This window comes from Euprymna scolopes, chromosome 41 (genome assembly GCF_053919585.1).
Source record: "Euprymna scolopes isolate OS-2025 chromosome 41, ASM5391958v1, whole genome shotgun sequence".
Taxonomy (NCBI): Eukaryota; Metazoa; Mollusca; class Cephalopoda; order Sepiida; family Sepiolidae; genus Euprymna; species Euprymna scolopes.
In genome coordinates, this window is record NC_136522.1 from 45,555,160 (window position 1) to 45,569,036 (window position 13,877).

Genomic DNA, 13,877 nt, shown 5'->3' on the forward strand with positions numbered 1-13,877 from the left:
AAAATAAAACAAAAAAATGAATATCAAAAGATTAAAAAACTTGAAATTTGATGTTATTGTATTTTTGTTGAATTAATCATGACTTTTTTTTTCCTTTTTTTTTTACACGTTGGTCACCACTTATCAAGGCCCGGAAGCCACTCAGGGATAAGGGTTATTGCAAGTACAGTGCGTTAGTGTGGAGATTTGATGAAGTGTTTACTTAAGGGGGCGGTTCATTAGGAATTTGTTAACGTTTTACTTTTTCTTTATATTTTTTAATATATAAAATAACTCCTGAAATTGATTGTTATTAATTTCATGGTGCATGTTTCATTCATGGTTAAAATATTTGTTTAGACTTTTATCTTCAATGAAAGAAATTTTATGAAAAAAATCAAATCGTTTTTGAGATTTCCTTAGTGGTATTTCTACTTTTTTGCTGCACCAAATTTTTTTGCTACTTTCGATTATATAATGGTATATTTCAAAACAACAATTCCATGGGAATCGGAATCGTATTTGGTATCAGAATCATTAACCAACATTTTCCTGGAATCGGAAAAAATTTAGGAATCGTCCCAACACTAATTATGACGGTTATATGCAAATACGGAATTGTGTGCGAAATGACATCACAGTAAGGAAAAAGATTATAAAAGAGAGAGAGAGAGAGAGAGAGCACGTTTGTGATGTGGGTGACATCACAGTCATAACGAGAAGTCACGCATGGCAGGAGAATGAGGAAATAAACGTCGTGGTTACAAAGAGTTAATTGATTACTTGTCCTATGTTTCTTGCGACGTACGCTGCATACAACGTGTGGGTCCCGATTGTCTATATGTTACAGATCTTCTACTGGAGCATTTTTCATAATTTTTGGAATTTATACTAATTTTGCCAGCACATGTAAGTACATAATAATGTTTTCACCTGAAATGTGTTGGTTTAAAAGATCACTAATGTAAACAAGCACCCAAAAGCGTTTTACTTATACTATTCTACATTCCAATTTTTTGTATCTTTGGCTTCATTCTTTGTCTCTTTGAATTATCATTCAACAAATCCTTCATTCAAGAGTTTCAGAACTGTTTTGAAATAATGATTTTTTTGGTCTGACATGCATAAGTTTGAAATAGCATTTTGTTTAATCTAACACGGTGATTTTTTTTTTTTGAGGGGGGGGGGTCTGACACATACAAAGTTGAAATTGCATTTTTCCCCAAAATCTGTCTTTCTTTTCTTTTTTCTTGGCCACTCAACCATTCTAAACTGTTCTAAAAATTCTTTGACCTCAACTTCGACTTTGTCACATCGTTATTTTTTTAATTTTTTTAATTTTTTTAATTTTTTTAATTTTTTTGTTTGATTGATTATTTCACCTTGTATGCAGAGAGTGATTATTTAACAGCTAGAAGCTCGCTTGGGATGAATGGATGAATACAAACAGTGTTGAATATTAAACTGCTAAGGCAAAGAATTTGTTTTGGCTGGGACTGCAAAAGAATGAATTTGCTTTTACTGTGACTGCTAAGGGAACAAATTTTCTCTGGCTGGGACTGCTAAGACAACAAATTTGTTTTTATTGTGTGACAAAATACTCCTTTTTCGATGTCTCAGACTGGAATGGCTAAAGGAATGAATTTGCTTTTGCTGGAACTGTTATAATAAATTTGTTCTGGCCAGGATTGTTGAAGCGATGAATTTAGTCTGATTGGAACTGCAAAGGATATGAATTTGCTTTTTTTTTTTTTTTACACAGTGATCACCACTTATTAAGGCCCGGAAGCCACTCAGGGATAAGGGTTATTGCAAGTACATTACGTTAGTGTGGAGATTTGATGAAGTGTTTACTTAAGGTGGCGGTTCATTAGGAACGTTAACGTTGGACTTGAACACATCCAAGTTGTAGTCCGGTGGGAAGCAGGCAGACGGAACAGTTCCACAGGCGTGCAGTTCTAAGAAAGAAGCCTTGTTCATGGAATCCGCGTTTTGATTTAGGCACAGATAAAGAGTGGGGGGAAACTTTTGACAGTGGATTCAGCTAGACAGGTGTTTTTCGCGAAAGATTGGCGAGGGTGGACCAGAGATTGGAGTTCAGACGAGCACCTGCCATGGAAATAACGATAAAACAAGGATAGGCTCGCAACGTCTCTTCTGTGGGAGAGAGGTTGCAGGGTAGAGAAAAGGGCATCCCCCACTAAGCCGCAAAGTCTATTTTGTACTATGTCAAGGCAGAATAGGCTGTTTTTAGCAGCTCCTGCCCAGATATGGCAACAGTATTCCATCCTTGGATGTACTTGGCTTTTATATAGATAGAGAATTGCATCAGTAGTGAGATATCTTCTGCAGCGGTAGAAGGATCCCACCATCTTTCCAGCGACCTTGGCAACAGACTTGATGTATGTGTTCCATTTCAGATCAGGAGTAAAGGTCAAACCAAGAAGCTTGTCAAAACACGGGGCCTCACCCAGATGAGAGCCATCCATCACAATTGATGCCAGCTGGGGATCAGAGCGTTGATGATGTAAGGATAGGAGTTTGGTTTTGGATGCATTAAAGGTAACCAGCCACATCTTCCCCCACTGAACCACGCGCTCAAGATCAGAGGAGAGAGAATCAGAGAGAACTTTGTCATTTACAGCCTTTGATGTGTTGCCGTAGATGGTCGTGTCATCAGCATAGATGTCAACGAATGATTTAAGTATGTGTTTAGGGAGGCAATTGATGTAGATCAGGAAGAGAGTTGGACCCAGGATTGACTCCTGAGGGACTCCAGCATTTATATTGCAGGCCTCCGATTTTTGTCCATCTACCACTACTCTTATGAGCCTATCGGAGAGAAATGATTTAATGATTGAGAAAACATTTCCAGTTATACCGTAGCTGGAAATCTTGTGAAGTAGACCCTTATGCCATACCTTGTCAAAGGCCTTTGATATGTCAAGAGCAATTGCCCTAGAAAGGAAGCCTTTGTCAAGAGATTCACTAATCCTGTGGGATATAACCGTCAGCACATCTGCGGTAGATCTTGCAGAGCGGAAACCATATTGTGTGTCACTAAGAAGGTTATTCCTGCTGAGGTGGTTGACTATTTCTCTATTTAATATGGATTCCAGCAACTTACTCATAACACACAGGAGACTTATAGGTCTGTACTGAGAGGGAGATGATTTATCACCTGAATTCTTAAATACAGGGCAAACTGATGAGGTCTTCCAGGGAGTCGGAAAGCACTTCTCCTTAAGGCAGAGCTTAGTTTCGTAAGTATGGGAGCAAGTTCTGGTTGAAGCTTTTTTAACACTATAATTGGGATGCCATCAGGGCCAGTTGCTTTACTGGAATCTAGGTTATTGATTAGCTTGGCGACCTCATGCACGGATATTTGTATGTTACCTAGCTTGTTCTGTGTTATAGGAGGAAATATGGGGAGTTGATGGCCTTCGTCGCATAGGGTAGAATAAGCTGCAAAGTTCTTTGCAAATAGTTTGGCCTTGTCTGACGCTGACGAGATGACCTCTGGTCCATTGATAATGGTTGGGATAGAACGCACACTTCTGTTCAGGATCCTATTTGTTATTTGCCGAAACTGGTGGGATCCAAGCCGCTGATCAGCTACCTTGGATTTAACAGACTGGGCATATAGCTCTCTTGCATTTTTTATTACTCTTTTACAGTGGTTGCTGGCAGTCCTGAAAGCAGCTTTAGTCTCAGTGCATCTATTACGTTGGTAGCTATGGAAAAAGTGATTTCTGTGCGCGATAGCAGCAGCACTTTCTGGGGAGAACCATGGCTGGCTGTTAGGCTTTTGTTGGAATTTTTTAGATGGTATGAATTGGTCTATGCCTACAATTAACCATTCGGTCAGATCTGATATTATAGAGGACAATTCCTTTTTAAACATGGAGTGCAGAGGTAAATCAGATATGAATATACGGAAGCTATCCCAGTCAGCCATAGAGTATCGGTATACAGTACGGTGGAGGGGTACGTCTGAGGGCTTCTTACATTTCATTTTTATCTTAACTGATACGACGGAGTGGTCGGAGGATCCTAGAGGAGAATGAACGGAACATGAACATAGCTCAGGGGAAGTTGAGAGAAAAAGGTCTAAGAGGCTTTCATATTGACCGGGTGTATCGGGCACACGGGTGGGTTTGCGAACAATCAGAGTGAGGTCATAAGCAATGGCAAAATCATGACAAAACCTCCCCTCATCATCTGTCTTATTTGAATGGGTCAGCCATTCCACGTTATGGACGTTGAAGTCACCACAGATGTGGATGTTAGCCGAGGGATGTGAAGATAGTATGTGGTCTATTTTCTCAGATATGCTCTTAAAGATAGTAACTCCGCTGTTGTTGGGCCTATAGAGGGCAAATATAAATGCAGTGGTGTTAGTAAGTGCAACCCTGAAGCACATATAGGGTAAATTAGGATCTTCTCTAGAGATATCTCTGCCACACGGGAAGCCATCCTTAATGTAGGCACATATTCCATGCCCATGGCGATCTTGGGTGTCAGATTTAGCTGTTAAATTAGAGTATCCGTTAATTATGAACTCATCTAAGGAAGTGGTCGGCCCTATTCCTGTTTCACTTAGAAATAATATGTCCGGTTTCGTCTCCTGTAATTGGGTTTCAACCTCTGGAAGGTTGGAACATAGACCCCTGATGTTGGAGAAGGAGACCTGGTAGTAGGGGTCTACGTTGGAAGATGGGGTTCTAGGTTTAATCGAGTTTTTATTCTGGAGATATTTCATGTTGAGGTTTTGGGATTTGTGGAATAGGTCGGCATACTTGGTTAGAGCAGTACAGAGGGGGAAAGTAAGAGAGAAAAAAACAGGAAAATTTTTTTTTTTTTTGTAGCACACGAAAAGGTAAAGCTGTAACAATTACCCACTAGTATGGCATCGAGATGCCCCACCAGAGACTACTGCATGGTCCTGATCCACTCACCAAATGGCAATACAGCAGTCCCAGTACTTTGCGCCTGCTGATAGGACAGCCTCCTTAGTGGTTAATCCAAGGTTCGGGTCCCTGACTATCAGGCGGATAACGTCAGCCCAGACAAAACGTTTACCTCCAGCACCCTTACTAGTGACATGGCCACAAGGACAGACAGAGTCAGAAAAATTTCCGACATCTAAGACTACTGGTCACCAAGTACTACCGACCTTTAAGCAGTTTTTTCTTTACCCTTTGTCAGAAAAATCACTCATTGAATGAGGACTGAATGACAAAATAGGAGAAGCGAGAGTTACTGGAGCTGCCGATAACGCATCCACTGTATTATCTACTCTCCATTAGATTTTGCTGGGATTGCTAAAGCAACAAATTTGCTCTGCCTGGAATTGTTAAAGCCACAAATTTTCTCTGACTTGAATTGCTATGGCGACAAATTTTCTCTAGTTGGAACTGATGAGATGAATTTATTTTTGCTTTAGCTGGGGTTGCTAAGGCAATGAATTTGCTCTAGCTGGAAAAACAACAAATTTTCTCTAGCTGGGGCTGCTAAGGTGGCAAATTTTCTTTGACTTACCTTGATAATAACTATTTTATCAAAAATATTGCCCGTTTGTTATTTTCTTTCTGTTATAAACGTTTCATTTTTAATTTGAGTTTTGTTTATTCATTCATCTAGTCACCACTCCACAATTGCCAATGTAATCCAGAGATTTTTGGAGCCCTACATCTCACAGACATCTCAAGATGATGATGATGATTATCTTGGTGACAGCTCTTCCTCCGAGGAAGACAATTTTGAACAGATCAACCACTAAGATTTGCTTTCTGACCCTCCATCTTACATGAAATCACCTCCTCTAAACAGTTTTTCTGATATTTGAAATGAAATCCTTTTAAAGTCTACACTGAAATATTTTTTTTAAATCAATGCTGTTTACTTTTAGTTCAACACATATTTCTCTGGTTTATCATTGTTTTTATGAGTATTTTCATTAAACTGGTATTTTTTTTTTTTTTTTGTACGGAAGGGAATGTTGTTACAATGGATTAGTGATGCCATGTGGTTGTTGGAGTGCTGTTTCAGAAAATGTTTATATTGTATCATTCAAACACGATAATGTTTGAATATATGGTTAAGTGGCAGTTTTAGTCATTTAGAACTGTTTAAAGCTTCACCGTTCACTAATTTTTCAACCAACTTTCAAACAATTATTACAGTTTATAGATCACCTTCTCAACTATATTGTGAAAAATTTTTTTTTAATTTTCGTTCTTTAAAACAAAAGTTATGATGAATTTACTGGTGTTCAAAATCGTAAAAAAAAACGTAAAGAGGTGAGCCACTTTTTTTATGACTGGTTTCCATAGCAACTACATCGCTTCAGCGACTAGTGTTGCTATCAATTCACTGTTCTCGTGAAAAGAGAAGTAACAAGTGAAACAGAATGAAAGAATTAAAGGGAGATAATTTGGGGGGGGGGGTATTGAAAGCAGATGAGTGCCGTACATTGTTATTACATATGTGTATGTTATGTTTATGAGGGCAAAAAATAAGACTGAAATTAAAAAAGAACAAGTGAATTTAGCCTGGAAAAATCATGGATTACAATAGAAAAATGTGAGCATGAAAAGTAATATAGTTAAGCTTAAACATGGAAAAGTAAAGGACTAGTTGTTAAAACTGGAAAAGGACAAGATATTCTAGTAAAAAATATAATAAATTTATAACTTAAAATATTGCAGCATTAAGAATTTTTTTTTTTTTAATTCAATTTAACATTATATAATCAATTTTTAATGCTGCAATATTTTAAGTTATAAATTTATATTTTTTACTTGAATATCTTGTCCTTTTCTTTCCAGTTTTAACAACTAGTCCTTTACTTTTCCATGTTTAAGCTTAACCATATTACTTTTCAAGTTCTGAGCTTGAATATATTCTACTGATGAGTACATATTAAAACCTACATTTTCTATTTAAAAATTAGGCACTTCTGCATGACAGTGACATATTAGCAACAGAAACGAGTTATCAACCCTTGTTCTTTGAAAGAGAAATGACATCTAGCAGCCATTATGTGAACCTCAAATATAAACAAATGTTTACGATAACACAAAAATATATAACGAAATAACCCAAAAATATATGAAAATCGAAACATTTATTGAATAAAAAATGTATCAAAATATAATTTTAATGTATTAATATAATTTCTTTTCAGTGAGTGATTTAATGTATCAAAATATAATTTTAGTTTGTCGATGTAGCAAAATAGAATTTTAAAAACATAAAACATTTATAGGGTTAAGAATAATTCTTTTTTACAGAAAAATTGTTTTTTTTTTCACAATAAGATTGTACAAGCATATTTAAAATTTAAAAACATGAAACATTTATAGAAGCTTAAGAATATTTTTTTTTTTGTACAAAGATATTTTATTTTATTTTCACAGTAAGATTGTATGAACATGAAAATATAATTTTTGTTTGTTAATGTAGCAAAATATAATTTTAATATAGTTTTTATTTATAAAAATTTATAGAAAGTTTTTAATAATATTGTTTTTTTGTTTGTTTTTTTTTTCAATGAGTGATTTTCATTGAAACCTTTTTAGAATATAGTATATTTGCACAGTTACAAGGGATAGAGTTTAAGAAAGGTACGAGTTATCGACCCTTGTTTGGCTGACACATGCCTTCCATCAGCCGTTCTTGAAACTAAAATACACACATTCGCCTCATGTTACTGTCATGTAGAAGTGCCAAAAATTATTACAATGAATTCTTAATATACCCAGTCATGCAAGAGATTTCATGAGGATTAACTAATTTGCATTTTTCTTTTGGAAAACGAGTATTCATTTATTAAGGTTTTTTATTAGATTGGTTTCATTTAACTATTACGTTTAATTCTTTTTATGCATAATTTCTACATTGTGCATAATTCTGTAGAAGTTAAAATGAAGACGTTCTAGCACATGGACACACACACACATATATATATATATATCATAAGTGGCCTTGTCTGTGTGTGAAACATCTCTTCTAAACTCCTCTCTGAATATTTGGTGTACAGACTTGAAACTTGATATGTAGGGTATTAGGACCTCAGGAACACTTTTGATTTTGTTTTTAGCCTGTAAAAATATTAAGAGGTCAAAATCAAAACAAAAACAGTTGACCTTGGCAAGAGTAAATCAACTAATCTTTAAATATGCTTAGACATTTTTATCTTGAAGTCACCTAATCTTTTAACCATTTTTATCCACCTGGTGATCGCTCAGACGATAATGACGAAGACTGAAACACCAAATCTGAAGTCTGGAGTGCTGAATGTTTTGGCTTTGATTCCAGCTGATGGCACTGAAGTAATTCTTTTTAACTTTTGAAATCATTTCTATATATAATGGGTACAATATAATAATCAATAGAGAATTCACTCTATAATAATAAATATGAAATCTGCATGAATTAAAATATTATATATAAGTGTATTTTATGACCAGGCAATGCCAGGCAGCTTGCTAGTATATATTTATTTTCATTTGCTATTAAGAAAAACACCATTATGTTTGCAGCAAGTTATTGTAACAAAATCTTGCAGCCAAAAAAACTACTTAAAATTCCCTCAATACATTATTCTCTTATTCATTGTAGCATGGTCATTCTTTTGACTTAAAACAAACTAAACTCATTAAATTCATCTATAAATATAAAAGCGAAAATGTATGTATGTACGCTTTTCCTCGATGTCCACAAAAGGCTTCTTTCAGAGAAGCGCTCGCTCGCTTCACAACTTCTTAAAACTTTTTATATCATCTATAAATGTAATATCTCGCAGTTAACCACGGAGCTCGCCTGTCTATTTAATTTTATTGACTTTCAAACGTTAATTATTCCACATTTCCTGCATTGGCACGCGTTACATTCGGTTTTCGGTATAAACAAAAAGCGAAACTCGACTCTAATCACAGGCCCAGAGCCAGTGGTCTCTACAGAGCTAAGTAACGTTTGGTCAATGTCGACTTCGTCATATCAGACAGTAGCTTTCATTTCGAGACGAGGGAGCGGGTTTTTAAAAACAAACAAACCGATTTATTGACCTCATTAATCAGATGGTAGCTTTCATTTCGAGACGAGGGAGCGGGTTTTTAAAAACAAACAAACCGATTTGACCTCATTAAAAACTGTCCCGCACAAAATGCTAACTGCTGAATAGCTATCACCATCACGTCAATCAAAAATGCGCACCTGTTTTTTTTTTTTCACACTTTACTATTTTCCAACTGCGCGTCAAGGCTTTTTTTTTTTTTCACACACACCTACAAACACCCGGGCAACGCCGGGTACCCCTCGCTAGTCTATATATATAAAAGCGAAAGTGTGTTCTCTTTTTGTGTATGTCCAAGAAAGGCTTTTTTCAGAGAAGCGGTCGGTCGCCTAACAACTTTTTATATCACATGTAAATCGTAATATCTCAGAGTTAACAACGGAGCTCACCTGTCTATTTAATTTTGTCGACTACAGGAAGATAAATATTCAACAGCTTTCGCTCGCCGCATGTGGGTTAGGCCTTTTCCTATAATAAAAGCGACGCTAATTTTCTAGGTATTTTTCCGGTCTCGATCGGCGGAAATGTCCGAAAGCAATCAGCTTTGATCAATGTGAAAATATTATTTCCTTATATCAGAAGACAATTGCCATTAAATTTGGACAAGTGGAGCTGTTTCCCTCTACTCCCAACATCTTGGGGAAAAAAAAAAAAAAAAAAAAAAAAAAAAAGCGTTCCCGCACGAAATGAAATGCTACCCCGCAGTCAAAAGTTGACCTCATTAAGTCATTAAAACGTGCACCTGCTAATTTAAGTAATTAAATAAATTCAAACCCATTGGTTAACGTCGCACTCTTTTTTTGTTCACACTTTAATTTCCAACTTTGAGGACCGAACCCTTGAGGCATACTTACCTACCAAAACATTTAAAAAAAAAAAAAAAAAAAAAAAATCGCACTCACTCCATGTTATAAATGCTATATACATTTTGAATGCTAACGGCTTTTTCTTGTTCGAAAATAGAACAAAAACATCCATTTTACATTACAAACACAAGTATATTTTCAAATATTGAACAGGTATTTTATTTCTTTAACTCAATCATCCCAAGGAAGTGTTGAAATAAAGACGAAATATTGATAAACTTATAATTTTGGTTTGTTCCTTTTTCATTTCTCCATCACGTTGGAATATTATTGCCATATTTTCCATTACACATCATTTATTTGGATTTTCTTGCAATACCTTTCAATTCATTCAAAAGAGCATTGTATATGTTTTTATTGCTGATTAGTGAAGAGAAAATCATTCCTAATGTGAACATATATGTGCATATTTTTTAATTTCATTATCCACGGACACATTTCAACATGTTTCATCATTATAGGACTCATCAGCTTGGTTGAATCTAGCAAGATTCAAAATCAAACTCCAAGTATGTGTATGTATATATATATATATATATATATATATATATATATATATGTCAAATTTTAAACCACCCTTTATTGCTAACATGGGAAGTAGTCATTAGCATGTTTTATTTTTTTCATAAATCATTTTGACTGGCTTCTCATCATAAATAGACACCAAAATCTCTACCCTTGCCTACCATTATTATTAATTAGTTAACAGTACAATAAAGAAAAATGCAATTCTTTGTAGGTTTTTGCAAAAACATAATTTTTTTTTACAAGCCTTCTCAAACTTTTTCTTGAGAAAAAGTCTAAATAATATAGAATAGTGAGACCTGTGGAAATTCCACAGACTCATTCGTATGTAATATATTGATGCTGGCATTCTGTAGATGTTCAGTGTAAATGGAGACGTTTTGATATTTATTGTAGCTCTTTTGTTAAAACTGCAAAAGTATTTATCATAGCTAGCAAGGACGCCCAGCATAACCTGGTTGTAAAGTACGCTTGAATATGATATTTTAATTCTTGCAGATTTCATATATATTATAGTTAATGTTTTATCAATTTTTATATATTAAAAGTTGCAATTTCAAAAATAAAGTTGTGATTTCAAAAATAAAAAAATATATCCATATGACTTGGATGCATCAGCTTGAATCGAAACCGAAACCAAAATTTATGAAGAATTCTTGGTAAAATTATAAAAAAATAAATGACTTGAGTGCTATCAGCTATAATTAAAGCCAAAACTTAAGAATTCTTGATAAAATTATTTATTACAAGAAATGGAAGTCCACAACAATTAAACAACAGTTAATCATGGAGGTGACAGTTATTTTTAAGATGATTGATCGCAGATTTGATATTTTTTTATTTTGTATTTTTGATTTTCCAAAAAAAATTATTGATCACATTTATAAGTATTGTTACAGAGGAACATTTTCTTTTGTACAAAATATACAATCTGGAAACAGGCTTCTTAAGGTTTTTATAAAATTCCAATAATCTTTCATATCCCATTCTAAAAGGCAATGAAAGGGTAACATGATTTCAACAAATACATTGGTCCCAGCTTTTAATGGTTCCATTTTAGTGTGAGGCTAAACTGAAAATTCCAATGAAATATAAACAATGTTTTGAATATTTGGCACTTGTCCAAAATTTCCTTGTAAAAACAAAAATAAAAGAAAATCTTTTTGATGTTCGTAACCATGATGGACAGAAAATATTGTACACCTAAAATCACGTTAATTGATCAAATAGTTTTCTTTTTAATAAAGAAAGCCATTTTTAAGCAGATTTGAATTTTTTGAATACCCTCCTTCTCAGTGTTAAGAATGGCTTTCTAGAATCTCGATTTAGAGTTATCTGTCTTGTTCCTTCGGACTGTTTTCAAGATGGTGTCGCAATATCGTCACTTATTTAGCCATAAAATTTGATTTTTTGATTTAAAAATAAAACTATTTGATCAATTTACATGATTTTTTGGTGTACGATATTTCTTTGCCTCACAGGTATGTACAACATACAGAGTTGTATTTATTTTTCATAGCAAAAACTTTAGATAAAAACATTTTAATACTTTCCTAAAAAGATCATCCTTATCAAAGGTTTACATGAAAATTCTTCATGAACTCCATTTAGTCCATGAATGGATAATTGAATAAAAAAGATGTTCAGAATATCATTTTTTATGCATTAGATGTTCAGATAGGTGAAGTAATATTCCTTAACTTAAGAGTTACCTACTTTGATCAACTCCCACCTCCGCCCCTATTAATTCATTCTTATTTTGACATTCACCTTGCTCGTATTATTTTCCCCATGGCGCCATGAGCAATGACCTTGTAGTTTTAAGATATTTTATTCATAAGAAAATAAAAGCAGTACAAGCCACTTTAATTTTTCCAGCAGTTTTTTTTTTTATTTTTTTTATTTACTGGGGGTTCAATGCTTGTCTAGGATAAGGGTTAATGGGTGTTAGGTAGACGGTGACACAGTGACAATAGTAGAACTTAGGGTTTAATTATATAAGATGACAGCTCAGCAAGAAATTATTTACATTTGACTTGAAAATGACAGTATTATAGTCAATTAGAAAGCAGCTCCACAGTATTGTGTACCACAGATGGACAGTTCTAGGAAATAAACTTTGCTCATGGAATTTCCGTTTTCATAGAACTGAAATTTGTTTTTCCTTTACAAATTGAGATCTTAAATCAATTTCTTTTGCTTTCAGTTTTATTGTAATTCGAAGTTTCTTTGATGCATGGAAGAAAAATCCATTCAAGCAAGTCCCACCTTTCCACACACAAATTTGGAAAATTGATCTGTCAGTTCAATGAATTAAACTGATTGACTTATTTGTAAATTTACAGGGATATGAATTTGGCACTTTTTAGCAGATTTTTCTTGATCCAGCAAAAGCAGATTTCTACTTAAGATGTGTGTTAAGTAACTTTTTAGTTGAAATCCATTTAAAAAAAAAAAAAAAAAAAAAAAAAAAAAAACATTTTTGCTTAAAGTTTTTTATGGAGTCATTCTAGACAAGGCATGAAGCCACTTGATGTAAGTAGCTATAAAATAAAACACAAAATGTAGCCAGTAGTAATAAATTCTTTCCCCTTTGTCAGTAACATTGCTCATGGAATGTAAGAACTAAACGACAAAACAAGGGAAGCATAACTTACGAGGAAGCCGAAAGTAAAGATCCATTTTCTTCTCTCCTTAAAGTTTTACCTTTATTTTTTCTTATGCTATCTGCCTAAAGGTTATTTCTTTTTCTCTTTATTTTTTTTCATGTTTAGAAAAACAAAGCTTCCTCTCCTTTCAAAAAAAAAAAAAAAAAAAAAAATCTGAATAATTGACCAATCAGTTCATTCCATCTGATGATTAATAAATTTGTTTTAACCAAGATTTTAATTTCCCTAAACATTTTTTTTTCAAATTATTTTCAATGTTTTTGCTACTTATCACAAGTTTTTAGTTCTTTTTTATGCTATTCATTTTTTTCACAAACGCATACAGGTGGGATCATTTTTTTGGATCATTGGATCACTCACATTCAGGATTAAAAAAAAGGGTCTTAACATTTTTTTTTCAAATTATTTTCAAAAATAATTTTTAAATGAAATTCTTGTGATATTGAATTTTAGTTTAATATTTTATGATCATGATGTTACGATATGAAATCTGTATTATAATTGTCAAATGTGATGAAATATTTTCAATAAATCCATTAATGTAAATAATTCATAAAATTTATAAACTGAAACTTGACTCCTGATTTTCATTTTTTTAAACTCTTGTGCCGTAACTTATCGAAGCCAAAAGCTACTCAAGGATAAACTATAATGAGAATGTATATCTAGGCTGTGGAGAAGTTTTGTGACCAATGAAGCACAGGGAGGAGCAAGTGCTAATGTGATTGCAAGAGTTAAGATTGGATGAAGTTCATGGAA

General features: G+C 33.9%; 1 protein-coding gene across 1 annotated transcript in view; it reads left to right on the top strand.

Moving 5' to 3' along the window:
- The window catches only part of LOC145266501 (cytochrome b-245 chaperone 1-like), a 68,004-nt gene extending 62,155 nt beyond the window's left edge, over nt 1–5,849 (top strand). The window contains exon 4 of the mRNA XM_080122229.1: nt 5,623–5,849. Within this exon, the coding sequence (XP_079978355.1) occupies nt 5,623–5,761 (139 nt within the window). The 3' untranslated portion in view covers nt 5,762–5,849. The remainder of the gene's footprint in view (nt 1–5,622) is intronic.
- The last annotated feature ends 8,028 nt before the right edge of the window (nt 5,850–13,877 follow it).